The 19,258-nt window shown below is 44.4% G+C and overlaps 3 protein-coding genes across 7 annotated transcripts in view; 2 read left to right on the top strand and 1 right to left on the bottom strand.

The window, feature by feature from the left end:
- LOC142160624 (uncharacterized) overlaps window positions 1–15,745 on the bottom strand; it is a 102,080-nt gene extending 86,335 nt beyond the window's left edge. The window contains 2 exon segments of the mRNA XM_075215486.1: window positions 95–603; window positions 15,638–15,745. Coding sequence (XP_075071587.1) covers window positions 95–589 — 495 coding nt within the window. The 5' untranslated portion in view covers window positions 590–603; window positions 15,638–15,745.
- LOC142159778 (uncharacterized) overlaps window positions 1–19,258 on the top strand; it is a 627,000-nt gene that overhangs the window by 271,032 nt on the left and 336,710 nt on the right. The gene's annotated exons all lie outside the window — the stretch shown is intronic.
- Window positions 1–19,258, top strand: part of LOC142159899 (uncharacterized) — a 335,145-nt gene that overhangs the window by 253,227 nt on the left and 62,660 nt on the right. The window lies entirely within an intron of this gene.

The raw sequence follows: 19,258 nt of genomic DNA, 5'->3' as shown, positions 1-19,258 counted from the left end.
AAAACAAATTAACAGTGTTATTAAAAGTACATTTGAGAAAGTAAAATGTGCCATGAAATTTCAATGATAGAAGATATGAATGATAAACACTTACATCTTTTATGTCTTTGCCCAGAAATCCGACTCCGCTGATTTCTGTTAAATTAGATGACACTTGGATGTCGACTAAGGACGTGGGCTGTGCCGGGATATCTTCTCGTCTCACCGTCTTCTCGACTTGACTTAGTGCCTCAGGATTAGGAAGATAATACGTGGTGGTGGAAGGCATCTCATTGGTTACATGCTGAATAATATCTGCTTGTGTCTCGAAGGTATGTCGGGCACAGTCTTTGATCTCTGACCTTGCAACAGCAACATCTGTTTTTTCTGCCCTGGGTGGATGATTATGCTCACTGTGTGAGAGCAGCTCTCGGGTATGGGCCAGTTCCCTTGTGATGGCATAGGCTGGACACTTCCCAGAATTTCGCTCTGTGCAATCCCAGTAACAATGTTCTCTTCGCTGCTTGTTCTTGCTGAACAAAAATCCACTGACATTATGAAGCATAGTTCCCTTTTGAGAAGGGATCAGGCAGCACGATTCTTCTGCCATAATTAGTAAAATATCTGGGGGGGTTCAATTGAAAGAAAAAGGATTATTCCAAATGTTATATTCGTGAATGACCAAGCTTAGATTGCTCAAAAAACTTATAAATCAAATAGACCTAAACGTGGATTCATCCAAGAGCTCAATACAATCAATATGCCGTTAGGATTTCTCTAGAATATCAACAAAAATTAATGAATAATGAGCTATGTTGTGTAAAGACATTTATGGAAAACATTGCCCAATGGGAATTATTAAAGAATAACAATTTAAGCCTAAATAACACACTGTAAGCCAATTAAAAGTGACCATGTATAGTTTTCTTTATCCTTCAGTCTCCTCCCTTTGTCTAATTAATATATATTGTATTTGCCTATCACATTTCATTGGTAACTCAAAACCAGTAATACGGAATGTGAAATTAATAAAATATCAGGGGGGAGGGGGGCATGGCCTGAACGCCATCTTAACTAGATGTCCTTTTTCAATACTCTCCCTTCTTCTACCTATTGGGACCTAGTGAGATTCCCCTATACTCTGACCCCTCTGTGAGGAACCCCTGTGGCTCAGATCGCCCCTGCAGCCTCACACACGGTCTTCCCTGGCTGTCGCGTGGGAGCAATCCCTGCAACTTGGGCGCCTCTATTGGGGTTTGCTGGCTCCTATCGGGACCCTTCCTGGCTGCTTTGGCTCTCTGTTGTGGCTGTGACTACTGGAGTGGACCGCGGACGGCCACTTCTGGTTCTCATCTAGCCACTTCTGGTTTGCGGCTGCAGGACCTGGACCTCTAAGCTGCACACATTGGGAGTTGCTGCTTTACCACCAGGCCTGATTTAGCCCAGCACAAATCTCCCCAGCCCTCCAAATAGAGACAAAGGACACCCGTCTGGACAGGAAGCTGCCCACATGGAGGTGAGAAGTAGGAAATCGGGGCACTTCTATAAGTAGGATTATTCACTAGTCTCTTGGACAGTTGTTCCTACCAGTCTTAGTGTGGGTGCTTCACATAGAACTGTGTGTAGCCTGCACGGTGGTACTTCCACACCCTTATACTTGTGTCTTATCTATCGACCTTCTACATCATACACATGCAGGGAGCACACCTGCTCCAGCCCTGCCTGTCTCCAGCCATGATAAATAAAGCTAACAAATTTACACAAAAAAATGGTAAAGCGCTTCAACCAGATAAAAATTATACAAATCCTTTATTATAAAACATCAATTAAAATTCCAAGCTAAAAGGGTTCACAATAATAATGTAAATTAACTTATAGCATCACAGACAAATTTAATATATAATATATCCAAAATAATCCATTGGATAAGATTAGCCCAGTAAGTAATATAGCATGTTATTGGATATAGATGATAAACTCCTCAAAGAGCTTCTCCATAGATATAAACAGGATATACAGGAATCATAGGATAAAAGACAATGTCAGTCCGTTTATAGTATAAGCTTTGTAGACAGAACTCTTACGGAGTATGGGAGCTATTCACAGCAACAGTCTTAAGATGATAACGTTACTAATCATTTAAATGTTGTCAAGTGCTTCAATCCTTTAAGAGATTTAGAGGGAGTGATAACCGTTGACGTCAGCGCATTGACAAACCCCGGGGTTACGAGTCTGTGATGTATTGAATAGAGCCCAGTACAATGTCACCTGACACATTAATTGAATGTCTAAAGCATGGGATCTCATTTGGTTGTAATTTGGGTTGTTGAAGCTAAAAGCTGAGTTAGTTGTTTTTTTTTTTTGACACTGTTCATATTTGTCTATTGTTATCCATTTTCGTCTTAACCACTTTACGCAGGTACTCATACTATTGACTGTTGTCACTACTGACTCTCCTCTGGTGCAGTCCCCTCTTCATTTAAACACGCTCTTATCTCTCCCATCCTCAAAAAACCTAATCTTGACCCCCACCTCTCTTGCTAACTATCGCCATCTCTCACTTCTCCCCTTTGCCTCCAAATTACTTGAGAGGATTGTCTGTAGCCGCCTCACTAGACACCTCTCAGACAATTCCCTCCTCGACCCTCTCCAATCCGGTTACCGCCCCCTCCACTCACCGAAACTGCCCTGGCCAAAGTTACTAATGATCTACTTTTAGCCAAATCCAAGGGTCACTTCTCCCTGCTCCTCCTCCTTGACCTCTCTGCGGCCTTCGACACCGTGGACCACCCCCTCCTGCTACAAACTCTTCTCTCTCTGAGCCTCTCTGGATCTGTCCTTGCCTGGTTCACCTCATACCTCGCTAACCGCTCCTTCTTAGTATCCAAGTCTGGCTCCTCCTCCACCCCCTTTCCTCTCCCTGTTGGTGTCCCTCAGCGCTCTGTTCTTGGCCCTCTACTCTTTTCGCTCTACACCTCCTCCCTGGGGGCTCTCATCTCCTCCTTCGGTCTTCAGTACCACCTTTACGCTGGTGACATCCAACTCTACATCTCATCGCCTGATCTCTCCTCCACCCTCCTCTCTCGTGTATTTGACTGCCTCTCTGCCATTTCCTCCTGGATGTCTTCGCGCTTTCTCAAAATTAACATCTCTAAAACTGAACTGATTGTCTTTCCTCCCCCAAGACTCCCATCCCACCACATCCTCTCTATCACTGTTAACAATACCACCATCTCCTCTGTCACCCAACTCCGCTGCCTGGGCGTTACCCTCAACTCCTCTCTCTCCTTCGCCCCCCACATCCAATCCCTTGCCCGCCCATGCCTGTCGCTTCCAGCTACGCAACATTGCCCGCATCCGGCCCTTCCTCTCCCAAGATGCCACCAAATCTATCATCCATGCACTCATCATCTCCCGCCTTGATTATTGCAACCCCCTTCTTACCGGCCTTCCCCATTCCCATCTCACCCCCTCCGCTCTATACTCAATGCGGCTGCAAGACTCATCTTCCTTTCTCGCCGCTCCTCGTCTGCCTCCCCTCTCTGCCTTGCCCTACACTGGCTCCCCATTCCTTACAGAATCCTTTTCAAACTCCTGACCATCACTTACAAGGCTCTCTCCCAGTCTACTGCTCTCTATATCTCTAACCACCCCTGCCCGCCCCCTGCGCTCGGCCAATGACTGTCGCCTCTCCTCCACTCTAATCACCTCTTCCCACTCCAGAATCCAAGACTTCTCCCGTGCTGCCCCCCTTCACTGGAACGACCTTCCTTGCTCCATCCGTCTTTCTACCAATCTGTCCTCCTTCAAGAGGGCACTCAAAACTTACCTGTTCCTAAAGGCTTACCAACCTTCCACCTAACCCCCTCATCTCCTCTGCCTGTTCTTCCCCTCTCTCCTCCTAGCCCCCCGTTCTCTCCCCACTCACTTCAACTTGCTCACTGTGTGCCTGAGTTCTGTCCACCTTCCCTTAGGATGTAAACTCATTTGAGAGTTAGTTGTTTTTTTTTTTTGACACTGTTCATATTTGTCTATTGTTATCCATTTTCGTCTTAACCACTTTACGCAGGTACTCATACTATTGACTGTTGTCACTACTGACTCTCCTCTGGTGCAGTCCCCTCTTCATTTAAACACGCTCTTATCTCTCCCATCCTCAAAAAACCTAATCTTGACCCCCACCTCTCTTGCTAACTATCGCCATCTCTCACTTCTCCCCTTTGCCTCCAAATTACTTGAGAGGATTGTCTGTAGCCGCCTCACTAGACACCTCTCAGACAATTCCCTCCTCGACCCTCTCCAATCCGGTTACCGCCCCCTCCACTCACCGAAACTGCCCTGGCCAAAGTTACTAATGATCTACTTTTAGCCAAATCCAAGGGTCACTTCTCCCTGCTCCTCCTCCTTGACCTCTCTGCGGCCTTCGACACCGTGGACCACCCCCTCCTGCTACAAACTCTTCTCTCTCTGAGCCTCTCTGGATCTGTCCTTGCCTGGTTCACCTCATACCTCGCTAACCGCTCCTTCTTAGTATCCAAGTCTGGCTCCTCCTCCACCCCCTTTCCTCTCCCTGTTGGTGTCCCTCAGCGCTCTGTTCTTGGCCCTCTACTCTTTTCGCTCTACACCTCCTCCCTGGGGGCTCTCATCTCCTCCTTCGGTCTTCAGTACCACCTTTACGCTGGTGACATCCAACTCTACATCTCATCGCCTGATCTCTCCTCCACCCTCCTCTCTCGTGTATTTGACTGCCTCTCTGCCATTTCCTCCTGGATGTCTTCGCGCTTTCTCAAAATTAACATCTCTAAAACTGAACTGATTGTCTTTCCTCCCCCAAGACTCCCATCCCACCACATCCTCTCTATCACTGTTAACAATACCACCATCTCCTCTGTCACCCAACTCCGCTGCCTGGGCGTTACCCTCAACTCCTCTCTCTCCTTCGCCCCCCACATCCAATCCCTTGCCCGCCCATGCCTGTCGCTTCCAGCTACGCAACATTGCCCGCATCCGGCCCTTCCTCTCCCAAGATGCCACCAAATCTATCATCCATGCACTCATCATCTCCCGCCTTGATTATTGCAACCCCCTTCTTACCGGCCTTCCCCATTCCCATCTCACCCCCTCCGCTCTATACTCAATGCGGCTGCAAGACTCATCTTCCTTTCTCGCCGCTCCTCGTCTGCCTCCCCTCTCTGCCTTGCCCTACACTGGCTCCCCATTCCTTACAGAATCCTTTTCAAACTCCTGACCATCACTTACAAGGCTCTCTCCCAGTCTACTGCTCTCTATATCTCTAACCACCCCTGCCCGCCCCCTGCGCTCGGCCAATGACTGTCGCCTCTCCTCCACTCTAATCACCTCTTCCCACTCCAGAATCCAAGACTTCTCCCGTGCTGCCCCCCTTCACTGGAACGACCTTCCTTGCTCCATCCGTCTTTCTACCAATCTGTCCTCCTTCAAGAGGGCACTCAAAACTTACCTGTTCCTAAAGGCTTACCAACCTTCCACCTAACCCCCTCATCTCCTCTGCCTGTTCTTCCCCTCTCTCCTCCTAGCCCCCCGTTCTCTCCCCACTCACTTCAACTTGCTCACTGTGTGCCTGAGTTCTGTCCACCTTCCCTTAGGATGTAAACTCATTTGAGCAGGGCCCTCTTCCCTCTGTTCTCCATACCTGCTCTTCTGCTCCGTCTTTACTGCATTAGCCTGCCTGGAGTCTCTGAAGTTTTGGTATTTTTTGTTTACCGTTTGTAATGTTTCACCTTGTTTAGCCTACTGTTTGTGCTGTGTACGGCGCTGCGGAACTCTTGTGGCGCCTAATAAATAAAGGATAATAATAATACTACTAATAATAATAATAATAATACTGACTGTTCTCATGTTTTTGCTGGTTAGTTCTCCTCTCGGTAACTACATTAACCCCAGACTTCTGTTCTTTTTTGCTCTCCACTTTTGGGTACATGCCATGACCATTCACTGGTTTACTTTGGTCCTCTCTGCACAGCTACAGCTTCAACCCACTCCTTTAGATGGTTAAATTTCTCTCGATCAATGTAAGGGGCCTTGACTCCCAGAATAAAAGGCACTTAGCGCTTTTCCTTTTTCCACCATTGTTGCTGTGCAAGAGACTCATTTCTTAGCTAAAGCCCTGCGGCTTTTAAAGACCAAAGGTTTCCACTCTGCAGTACTGCCAATGCCCCATTCAAATATAACGACGTAACCCTACTCTTTAGTACAAGGTGTAATTTAACTCTTAATTCTAGTGTTACTGATAAAAACTGCCGCTATCTGATTGTAATGGGGTCTCTAGATGGCCAATTGGTAACTATTGTGTCCTTATATGCACCTAATTCGTGCCAGGTTTCCTTTCTCAGATCTGCCTTCAGTGACATTGAAGCCCATAAACAGGGCATCTTAATTATCATGGGCGATTTTAACATAGTTGCTGACCCCAAGTTAGACCGCTCTCATACCCCTTCTTCCTGCTCTGCAGATAATCTGGTGGGTCCCTCTGCAGCATTCTCTAAGCTCCTCGCCGAGTTCAGCCTTTATGATATCTGGAGGGTCCAGGCTCCGTTGAAACGTGACTATACTTATAACTCCATGGTCCATAATACATACCAGCGCATTGACCTAATCCTGATGGATAAGTGGTCATTACAGAACATACTCCCGTAGTCTGGACATGGTGATTCCCCAGAACAGTAGTCCCCCCCCCTGGTTCCTGGCACCTCTCCCCATACCTTCTTTCTTTGTTGGAAGCTAGGGATGCACTCATGCAAACGTTAGACACCTACATTGAAACCAACTCCCCACCTTCTGGTGCGCACTTAAGGCTGTAGTTCAGGGCTCTGCTATTCAAACCGGAGAGAGACTTAAGCGTGCCTCCCTCCATCATCAAAGAGAGTTGGAGACGGAGCTGTCTTCCCTTGAATCCCTTAACAAAACACACCCTTCTACAGATCTGAAATCCCGAATTGCCCTGTTAAAAGCTCAACTGCAGAAATTACTGTACACTCGTACCCAACAAGCTCCGACAAGGTTGAAACAGAAATTGTATGTGGCGCGTAATAGGGCAGGTAGACTGCTCGCTAGGAAGCTGCAGGGACAGGGAGCCCATTGCATTAAACACTTAACTAACTCAGGAACTGGAATATCTAATTCCAAAGATATTGCCAATGCCTTCATGACTTATTATTCTAAAGTTTATAATCTGAAGGAGGACAGACATACACCCCAACCGACCTCCTCCTTAACAGTGGATTTTTCTGAAGGAGGTCCATCTCCCTAGGATACCCAATGACTCCAAATTGTCCCTCAATGCCCCATGAATACAACTTGATATCCTGTCTGCTATTAAAGCATGACCTAAAGACAAAGCACCAGGGTTATATGGGTTTATTAACAACTTCTACTCCACATTTCAGACAGAGCTTGCCCCAATTATAGAACAAGTGTTCAATGAAGGTACACAACAAGGGAGCTTTCCAGCAAAAATGCAGGAATCGCGTAGTGACGATACCCAATCTGGGAAAAGAACCCAACCGTGTGCCAAACCTATAGACATATTGCCCTTCTCAATTCGGACATAAACATTTATACCAAATTAATAGCTAATAGACTTAACCCCCTTATCCAGACTCTTGTACAGCCCGACCAGGTCGGATTTGTTTTGGGCAGACAGGCGTCTGACAATACCTGCAGAATAATCAACATTATTGAACAGGCCAATAAACACAGTCATGAATAAGTGCTACTGTCATTAGCTGCAGAAAAGGCCATTGACAGACTCCAGTGGCAATACATGCACCAGGCCTTGATCTGGTTTGGGTTCAATCACAAGATCCTTTCGTCCATTCTTGCCCTGTACAGTGGCCCCTCAGCTTGTGTATACAGCAATGGCTTCACCTCTGACAGATTTCCAATCAGAAATGGCACTAGGCATGGGTGTCCCCTGTCACCACATATTTTTGTACTTGCCATTGAACCCTTGGCTGAACAGATTAGACTAAACATGCAGTTTACATGCGTCGAGGTAGGCAAAACCAAATATAAACGGTGTCATTTTTCAGATGCTATTTTGTTGTTTGTGACCAGACCGGAGACCTCGTTACCATGCCTCCATGACACGTTATCTAGCTACGCTGCCGCCTCGTATTACAAGTTAATATACTCCATATTATATTTATACTAAGTTAAATACCTACAAAATGGAAGCCTTACCCATTAATGTACCAGAGGCACTTTGGCCCGCTTAAGAGCAAAATTTCAGTACACCTGGAGGACCCTTACTCTACCGTATCTTGACATATTGATCATTCCATCTATACTCTGCTGGAAGTCAACTACACCCTCCTTTTGTTGCATTTGACCAACCTAACAAAGTCTTGGCAGTGTCACAGGGTCTCCTGGCAGGGCCGATATTGCTGCATTTAAAATGTATTTACTAAAAAGTAAAGAATTCCTCGGTGCTGAATGAAATAAGTAGTTGGAAGAGTAAGTTTAATGTGTGACACAAAATGACAGTTCTGGCCAGAACAGAATATACAATCAGGTGATGAAGTCCGCCGAGTGCGGGGGAAACACGTTACTCCTTCTTATCACGTATCCACACTGCTAATTCATCCCATTTTCGTGTACACTTTGAATCCTGTTCTGTGCACACTGTAAGGTGCAATCTACCACTCACTTTCGCAGCTCCCGCTGTTGGGACGCAGGCCTGCCACGTCAGCACGGAGACAAGAGAAAGGAGAGAGAGAGCAGACGGCTGTGAAAGTCGGTCTGTTTACTGCAAGTTCTACACCACGCTGCCCCTCGCTCCACATAGAGGAGGTAAGGAACCAGTGTGCAAGACTGTCAGCAAATACGTAAGTCCCTCTTCCATCTGATGTTTTCTCGGAAACACACTGCCTGATGCTTGGACACCATAGACTGTCCGCTATTGTGTTTATTCAGAGACTGCATTTAAGACACATAAAACCTATCAGAGCGGACCACTCTCTTATTACAGGTCTCTACATAACTCTGCTGCCTGTTGGATTTCCTAGTGAGCTTTATGGAATATTACCTATGCTATTTGGACTTTCACAGCTCCTGTCCATCCTCACATTGTATTAGAGGGGACATTGCTAAATGGGACTTTCACATTGTGCTGTTCCCAATCGCCCATTATTACAGTCTCCGGAGTGTGTACTAGCCAACGCACCCTTATTTCTTGTCTTATTCGTTATTGTATATTCTGTTCTGGCCAGAACTGTCATTTTGTCAGGTTTGGTCACGAAGGGATGAGTGAGATCCTGCAGTCTCAACTGTTATTGACTAGACTGCCCTAGGGGCGCGGAGTCTAACAAGATGGGAGGTATTCACCAGGGATTCCCGCAAGTGGAATCTAGGCTTCAGCGGCTTCCACCCTGCAGGTCACGGCCCTCCAGGTAAGTCCCCAGTGAGACAGGTGGAGAACAAAACTAGGCAGCATAGATATAGATATATATATATATATATACACACACACATACACACATACACACACACACACACACAGTTCAGATGTCAAACGGTGATAATAGGAATTACCACTTTAAGGTGGAGCATAGGTACAAAGTTCAATGAAGTGTTGAGTATACTGCAGGTGATGGGCCACGGCTGTATACAGAGAAGTAGGAACCATCACCGAAGTTCAATAATGCAGACTGGATACGTAGTGAGCATTGGTTACAAGTGTACCACTAAGGAGTGGAACATAACTACAAAGTTCAATGAAGTCTTGAGTATACTACAGATAAACAGATCAGCAAAATCCAGAGATGCAGCAACGATGAGCCACAGTTTACCACAGGGATGTGGAAGGAGTCAGCAGTAGTCAGCGGTGCAGGCAAAGTAGATAGCGGGCGTTGATCATTGCAATTACCATTGGTAAGTGGAACAGATGAACAGAGATCAGCGGAGTCCAGATACACAGCAATGATGAGCCACAGCTTACCACAGGAATGTGGAACGAGTCAGCAGTAGTCAGCGGTGCAGACAGAGTGAATAACGACAAGGTAATAAGGGAAGGGGCATCTGAACCAAGCCAGGTGTAGACTTGAAGAACCAGCAATGAATAGGTGAAAGGAGGGGCCTTATAAAGGAGGACTGACCAATGGCCGAACTGACTAAAACATAGGTGACATAATCACAGGTGCAAACCGTGGCTGACAGCCTGTACTAAGAAGAGAGGTTTAAAGTGATAGTCAGTGTTTTGAGGCTCCGGTGGAGATACCCGGGGAGCGGAGTGTGACACATTTTATGTTGTGTCACACATTAAACTTACTCTTCCAATGACATATTTCATTCAGCGTCGAGGAATTCTTTACTTTTCACAATGTGTTTTTAGGGACAGGGCTTTCCTTATTTCCTCTGGCAGCTTCACATACACATAAGGAGCGCTGTACCCTATCTCAATTTTCCACTAAAATGTCTTTATTGCCTAAACTGTGGTACCTGTTTCGCACAGTCCCTTTTAACCTCCCTAATTTTATATATATATATATATATATATATATATATATATATATATATATATATATTTTATATAAATAAACAAAATACGCTCCCTACTCACTACATATGTTTGGTAGAACAAACCACCAAAACTTGCTGCTGTGGTCCTGACACGCTCGGAGAGGGCTGGAGGCCTTGCCCTCCCTGGCATGGCTAAAGGCCAGGAGGCAGCTGTTCTGGCCCACATACGGGATTGGTCTCTGCTAGCTAGATCCAAGCCCTGGGTCGACCTAGAAAGAAACCTTACCCAAGCTTTCCATTACCCAACCTACTCTGGGTACCTAAAGCATGGCGTCCAAAATCTACCGATCTCCCCAGTTTGGGATAAAACTCTTCGGTGGACAGAAGACTTGACCCTTCCTACGACCAATTTTCGCTATCTCCTCTGACCAAACTTATTCCTGACCTTCATCTCTCTCTTTGGATTAGTAAGGGCATCACCTCCCTCAAGCCCCTCTACTCCGACTAGACATTCTTATTCTTTACACAACTGAGAGAGTGTTTCAACATACCTAAGAGTGACTTTTACAACAACAGCTCTCACTACAACACTCCCCTCCCCTACTCTACGCTAGACTGATATCGGGTTCCAATAAGGCAGGCATCTCTTTTTGGTATGAGCACCTCTCCAATGGGAAAGAGTTCAAGAAAACTTCTTCCCAGCTTTTGTGGGAAAGATACATCAAGCAAGAGCTCGATACAACCCAATGGGAGTTTCTGCACGACCCACCGTTTGTCTTACTGTTTAAACCATACGGAGATGATGTATAAACTTCTTCATAAGCTCTATTTGACCACGGTCAAAATCCATAAGATCTGGCCATCACACTCCAAATCTTGTTGGCGTCACTGTGGGGAGATTGCCGACATTTTCCACATCTTTTGGACATGCCCTGGAATTGGCCTTCTGTGGACCTTAGTGTTTGCATTAATAAAGACTGTTACTAAACTCACTCACCTCCTGGCCCAGATGTTGCCCTCCTACACACCTTCCCTCGCCAGACCTGCATGGGAGACCGTTGCCTCATAGGTCACATACTCATTGCTACCCGAGCTGTGATTGCCCAGGGTTTGAAGAAGCCACACATTCCCCCTAGCTTCAAAATTATCTCTATAGTCCAATTGAGCTGTGAATAGGAAACCCTAGGGGTCCCGTACTCCTCCTCCACATCCCCTCACATGAAGTGGTTTCCGTGGCAGGAATATATTTTGACCCACCCTAGCTCCCGTTCTACACAAGAAGCCACCTCACAGTAAAATCTATCTACCTCCTCGATGCGTTTCAGTCAGATTGGTTGTTTTAGACATGTTTCTCGTTTTTAACTGTACTGTATACTCATGCTGTAATGTTTGATTTTTTTACGTGCATTGTACCCCCCTCCTCCTCCTCGACATTTTCTTTTTCCTTTCTATACACTTAATAATTAAAATTTTCAATAAAAATCATTGTTGAAAAAAAAATAAAAAAATAAGGTAGTACTTAACAGTCGCATAAATTTACTGCGTCTACAGAGTTAGAATGATTTTAATTATGTCAAATAAATTGCCTTGACATCATATGATCATTAAGAAAATACAGAAAATATTGTATTAAAGTAGGATTAGAATAATTCTTTATCAAATTATTATCAATTAAAGGACTTAATTATTGTTTTTTTCTGTGTGAAATCAATCTCTGTAATACATTGTTTTTTTCAAGCAAAAAGAATGTGCATACTTTGCAATTTTCAATAGGACGTTTTTAAACTTAAGCTAAAATTTTTGTATAAGCAAGATAATATATATGGTTTCCTACTATTGTATATAGACAAATGTATTTGGTCACACCTGATTATTGAATTGAGTATTTTCAATTAGACCCATTGCCAAAGGTGTATAAAATCAAGCACCTAGCCAAGCAGTCTCCATTTGCAAACATTTGTGATACAGGATGGGTCGTTCTGAACAGCTGTGACATCAAGCGTGGTACTGTGGTAGGATGTCACCTTTGCAATAGGACAGTTTGTGAAATTTCATCCCTCCTGGATATTCCATGGTCAACTGTAAGTAATATTATTAGAAAGTGGAAGTGTTTAGGAACAACAGCAACTCAGCCACGAATCGGAAAACCATGTAAAATCACAGAGCGGGGTCAGCGATGCTAAGGCGCATGGTGCGTAAAAGTCGCCAATGTTCTGCTGATTCCATAGCTAAAGAGTTCCGAGCTTCCACTGGCATTAATGTAAGCACAAAACCTTACGGCGGTTGCTTAATGGAATGAGTTTCCATGACCGAGCAGCTGCTTGCAAGCCTCACCTCACCAAGACCAAGCGTTGGATGGAGTGGTGTAAAGCACAACGACACTGGACTGTGGAGCAGTGGAAACGTGTTCTGTGGAGTGATGAATCACGCTTCTCTGCTTGGCAGTCAGATTGGCAAGTCTGGGTTTGGCGGATGCCAGGAGAACGTTACCTACCTGACTACATTATGCCAACTGTGCAGTTTGGTGGAGGAGGGATAATGGTATGGGGCTGTTTTTCAGGGTTTGGGCTAGGCCCCTTATCTCCATTGAAGGGCAATCTTAATGCTTCAGCATACCAAGTCATTTTGGATAATGCTATGCTTCCAACTTTCTGGAAACAGTTTGGGGAAGGCCCATTTCTATTCCAACAAGACTGTGCCCCAGTGCACAAAGCAAGGACTACAAAGATATTAATGTGATATGATATGATATCCATATTAAAGTATATGTATTTGAATACAATGTCATTACAGTCCCTGTTGGTGTAATGGTGAAGTGTCCGAATACTTTTGTCAATATAGTGTATGTATGTATCTATAAATATATGGAAATGTACTCATACAAATGATCTTTTATATTATTAGATCAAAGATTAAAAATGAATAATCTGTTAATATAATATTATGGGTGATATAGTTAATAAGTAAATCAGTTGGAATAGAATTCATGACTAATGTTTGAACAAGTAAAAGTATCTCTGACTGTTAAATCCTGTTGGAGAATTTTCTTCAATAAGAAATGGCTATAATAGGATGGGGCCTGGTCCTGATGGATTCACCATCTCATACTATAAAACTTTTGCACACATTCTGACCCCGCATCTACTTTCTACTTTTAACTCGGTCCTCCAAGGTGGGAAGTTTCACAAAGACACCACACGTTCCACTATTATAGTTATACCCAAGCCCAACAAAGATCCCACAATTTGCGACAACTATCGGCCCATTTTTCTGCTAAACACGGACATCAAGCTATTTGCCAAGATCCTGGCAAAAAGGTTGAACAATCATCTGACAACTTATAGAACCAGATCAAGCTGTGTTTGTTCCTATCAGGCAAACCCTTGATAATACCAGGACTATAGACTTGATTTCCTATATAACGCAATCCACACTTCCCTCTGTAATTTTAGCGCTATACGCAGAGAAAGCCTTCGATAGGCTCTCTTGGCCATTTATTTTTCAAACCCTTAAAATCTTTGGATTCTTTAGTAATTTTCTTCAAGGTATTCAAGCTCTATACCATAACCCGTCCTCCTCGGTCTTGACTAATGAATGGTTTGAGTTCATCCGTTTTTGGCATTAATAATGGGACGAGACATTCCCCTCTCATTTATGAGCTATGTATTAAACCACTTGCTGCTCGGATTTGACTGAACCCAGATGTGAAGGGAATCCAGGTTAATGGAGATATGGGACAAACTGAACAAGCAATACACACTGGCTCCCTACCCCTCGCCACTCACTCCGCTGTGGAGACACCCTCGATCCCCACAGGGTTGCATGAAGGCTTTTGCTTACCCCTGGAGGAAGGTGGGTCTAGATTGTTTCTTTCACTTGATGGGTGAGCATTCTTCTAAGCAACCTATACTTTCATTATATGCAGGCGAAAAGTTTATACAAGCCTCGAGACAATCGTCAAAGCTTCGCCCCCAACGCCCTTTGAACGTCGCTGCATTTATAGCCCAGGACGTCGGGGCTTTATATCAATCCTGTACAGTTCTCTCGTGTCCTCCTCATCCCCTCCCACGGAACTGTTTGAACGGGCTTGGGAGCAGGATCTTGGAGCAGCTCTGAACGAGGAGGAGTGGTCGCTCATTCGACAACGGATATCAGGGTCTTCCATTAGTACAGCCATTCGAGAAAATACCTACAAGATTTATACTAGATGGTACATGGTCTCTGCGAGATTGCACTCTATCTACCCCCACGCCTCCGATCTATGTTGACGTAATTGTGGATCAGTGCGAACTTTCCTCCACATATGGGGGATTGCCCTCTAGTATCTAGTCCAGCATCCTATCATGCATGATAGAAAATAATAAACTTTTTTTTGCTTTTCTTCTAATCAGAGTTCAGTTTTTGATAAGTCTGCCATGATATAGGGTAAGGGATGATGACTCAATGTTGGACAAGAGAGGGTAGGAGAGAACACAAGAGGACGGTGAGCATCTAAGCTCCCACGAACAGGACCCTCTCTCCTGAGCACCTAACCTGTGTTTTCATGTCAAAATTTATTTAATTTATTTTGTCTACCCTGTACATCCCTGTATTGTGTATGTCCTGCTTACCCTACTGTCCAGCTCTGCAGAACACTGTCTTGCCACTGATCAATGACTATCACTATGGTAAGTCATGGATCTGTGAATAAAGACTAAAACACCCTGAACTTTGATGTATAAGAAACACCAGAGAGTGTGGGAGGAGACTGGTCAGACCTCTTGGCTGATGGCTCACAATCAATTAAATTACAATTGAATAATACTTCTGCCTTACAGTAGCCCCACACATATTCCCCACCATGAGCTACAATAGTTATTCCACCTTATTAATGGTTTCCCACACCTTTTAGAATGTAAGGTCATTTTGGCAGAGCCATCTTTATCTTCTATTTCATGTCATTGTATATTATTTATTTGTATCACAATCCCATCAATCTATAGCACTATAGTAGGATGAGAGCAGAGGTCTAATACAGGCTGTTGGCTCCTGACTCCCCCACTGGGCAGATCTGTTTCCTCATCAGTTTGTACAGACAGAGGAGGGTGTAGAACAAGAGATTGTTGTAGTGACTGAACATGGAGAATATAGGAGATTTCTGCATTTAGTGTGTATTACTCACCTGTGCTGATATCTGTAGGGATTTCCTCCTCCTTACACTGCTGATCACCCCTCACATACGTCTCTTCTTCTTCCTTTATATCTTCTACTTTACCATCAGTCAGCTCTTCACCCTAAATAACCCACAAAACAATAAAGCAACAGGTTTCCGCAGCACCGTACATAGTACAATCAGTAAAACATACAGGGTGAAACATTACAGAACAATAAACACAAAGTACCAATGCTTCAGAAGCTCCGGGCAGACATATGGAGTAAATACGGGGCAGAAGATTCGGTATGGAGACAGGAGGGGAGAGGGGCCCAGCTCATGCGAGCTTACATCCTAAGGGAAGGTGGACAAAAAGGCACGAAAGGGAGGCAGTGATACGAGGAAGAAAAAGGGGCAGGGGAGAGGGGGGAGAACTGCAGAGTAGATGAGGGGATAAGTGGATGGTTGGTAGGCTTTCAGGAACAGGTGAGTTTTGAGTGCCCGTTTGAAGGAGCATAGATTGGGTGCGAGACGGATGGAGCGAGGGAGGTCATTCCAGTGCAGGGGGGCAGCTCGGGAGAAGTCTTGGACTCTGGAGTGGGAGGAGGTAATTAGAGTGGAGGAGTAAGTGCATGAACAGAGGACGTAGTGTGTGTACCGCACATTGTAAGTGTTCTGAGGAATAAAACACATGGAGAATCTTATTTACAAATACCAGATCTCTTTTAAAATCAGAGTTTTCGTTGTATTGTTATCTTTTCCAAAATGAAGTTGTTCTAAATAATTTCCACCAAAATGCTGGCCGATAATACTCATCAAAAGGGCGCTCACAACTACTATTTATACCTTTATCTCTTCCAAAATTGCGGTGCCCCATTTTTAGTGCAGTCTCCACTAAAGTGGTGGTCGTGTAATATTATCTGGAACTGGAGTTCTCTATGAAATATGAGCCCGAGAGATCGTGGTTTTAATCCATCTCGCCACTGTTTTGTTGCGGGACATTCTGACAGTCTGAGAGTCGAAGGGAACCAACTGCACTGCTTTGAAGTAAGATACCATTCTCCCAATAAGCTGCATGCAATGGAGGAAGGAGACCTGTCAGAGGTAACAGAGCTTTCACCTGTTTCTGAATCATCTCCTCCGGTAAAAAAAAATTCGGTGACAGCTAGTGTTGAAAAGAAGACCCAAAAAAACCATGCGCCGGGCTGGGACTGGACTTCTGATATATTATCATCTAGCCGTGCTTTTCGAGCGCAAATGGATCAGCAAGAGGGGCAGATCTCGCCTTTATCAAAAAGTTATCCAGCTATGGTATAACTGTAATCCCTTTCGACCTTAAAAGAGCTGCTATTACTACCATAACCTTTATGAATACCCTTGGTGCTGTTAATATGATTTATCAACTGCAAACCTGAGAAGTATGTAATGTCCCTGGAGGTGAGAAACTCATGTCGCTCCATGGTGCTTATGACCAATCCAAAAGACTCCATCCTAAATTTGTGCACCCGAATGTGCAAGGTTCGAAATTTCAAGTTCAAAATCGGACCGTAGGTCAAGTCCAGTTTCTGTATGAGCAATGAATAACCTAATCCTTCCTGCTCTTTCAGGACTTGGACAATCACTCCTGATGACAATAGGGACTTTGTCTCCTAGGAGAAGTACCGCTGGATGAAAGCCCTAAGAGGTCCAAGACGTAAAAAAGAGGATTTTTCTACTTATGATAAATCCGTTTCTCTGATTCCATCTGGGGGACAGTGCTACCAGGGGTTGAAGGTGGGGACCATGGAGTTGGCACTTAACTAGATAAATAGTTTAATATAACTTGCTGACAGAACTTCTTCCCTCTGCAACCCCCTGCATCTCCTCAGTGTAATACTAAAGCCCCAAGGAAGGGAATTAAAATAACCGACCCACCCTGTCTGTTTTTGCTGGGAACTGACTGGGCTTACTTTGCCACCGCCCCCTTTTGTTATTCCGAATACGCTCCTCCTGCCGCAGTAGGAGGAGCCTGCTGCAACCACTGGACTCCTATATGGCTCCCAGAACCATGTTCCTTCTGGATAACTGTCGCTGCTAGTGTACTTCCATGCTGGAACACTTGGTCTGGTACCCCTGACCGCTTACTATGGATCAGGGTTGCTGTGGATGGACCCCCCCTGGCCTATCACACTGGCCAGAGCTGCTGGGTAGCGGTAGAGCAGTGGTACTGGAGATCTGAGTCCACACCTCAGAAACAGCCGGAGGACGGAATAGATTTAGAGTTTAATCTGTAGGTCACAGGATTACAGCAATATTGAAGAGGTTGTCAAGCAGGGTCTTGAAGCAAAGAATGATGTTTATTTCACTCACGTGTCCTGAGAAGGACAGTTCCACTGATTAAAAGGTATCAGTGGTCAGGTCAAATGGAACATCAGAATGATTTTCAATACAAGACAGTGCTTTGTATACAGTTTGGACACAGCCTCAAAGGGTAAGCCAGCCCCTGTGAAGTCTGAACTATTTTTAGAATCAGGATACCATTTGTTTACACAAACATTGATTTACATGCATTGCAAAGCTAACAATATTTACACTTATCTGTGAAATTCTAGAAATGATGTCCTGCATCTTGTTTTTAGACGCAGGAAAGCTAGTAGTAAGTCTTAATTAAACCTTCCTGTGTCTTCAAGTGGACCCTCACACATCAAATTAACATGGGTCCTTTCTTCAGAGAGCTATAGAGCCGATGGACGTAATCCACCTAGCAATGGTCTACTGCCTGGCCAGCCCCAATTACAAGCATCGGACAAAACAAAAAAAGAAAGTCAGTGCGCTGAATGGTCGCTGTCCATTCCACATAAATGGGGAGTGCATGGACCACATCCTGGGAAGCTGTGGAGTTATGACCAGACCTCATGGCTGAGACCCTTGAAATAGATAAGTGAAAGGCCATTTGGCAAACTTGCATTTCAGTCAGATATACACCCTATATAACCATCTAAACAATAAACATATTTAATAATGTCTAATTTAATAAACAGATTAGATAAAATAATATCAGTGAATAGATCATTTTGCACTTAATAAGATCCCGAATAATTTTACCTGATATTCCTGTGAGATACTGGGATTTTCCTCTGTATGATCCTGAGTATAAAGAAGACGGGGACATCTCTCTGGGGTATCTCTGTTACTGGATCCATCTGTAGGAAACACACAGTGACTGAACACATTGTCTATATCTGATTATCAGATGATGTGTATATAGGTGGCCCTCATAACTGCTCTTTATTTTACAATAAGTGAAAGTCGCAATGATACACTACACAAACGGGCGATCGTCTAACTCTGAATCAGACTTTGTGTGTATATGATTATTCTGATGGGTCTTACAATGGAGAATGTAACTCTTTTCTGTCTTTAGTGTTTATTACTCACCTGTGCTGATATCTGTAGGGGTTTCCTCCTCCTTACACTGCTGATCACCCCTCACATACGTCTCTTCTTCTCCGATTGTATCTTCTACTTTCACATCAAACAGGTCACAACTCTAATTTAGCCACAAAACAATAAAAATAACAAGCATCAATAATGTCTGATTTAATGAATTGAGAGTAAGCAGAAGATTATTAGTGTATAAGATCCACAAAGCTATTCTACAAATCAGAGAGG

The sequence above is a fragment of the Mixophyes fleayi genome, chromosome 6 (genome assembly GCF_038048845.1).
Source record: "Mixophyes fleayi isolate aMixFle1 chromosome 6, aMixFle1.hap1, whole genome shotgun sequence".
In the NCBI taxonomy this organism is placed as follows: Eukaryota; Metazoa; Chordata; class Amphibia; order Anura; family Limnodynastidae; genus Mixophyes; species Mixophyes fleayi.
This window is presented reverse-complemented; position numbering and strand designations above follow the sequence as displayed.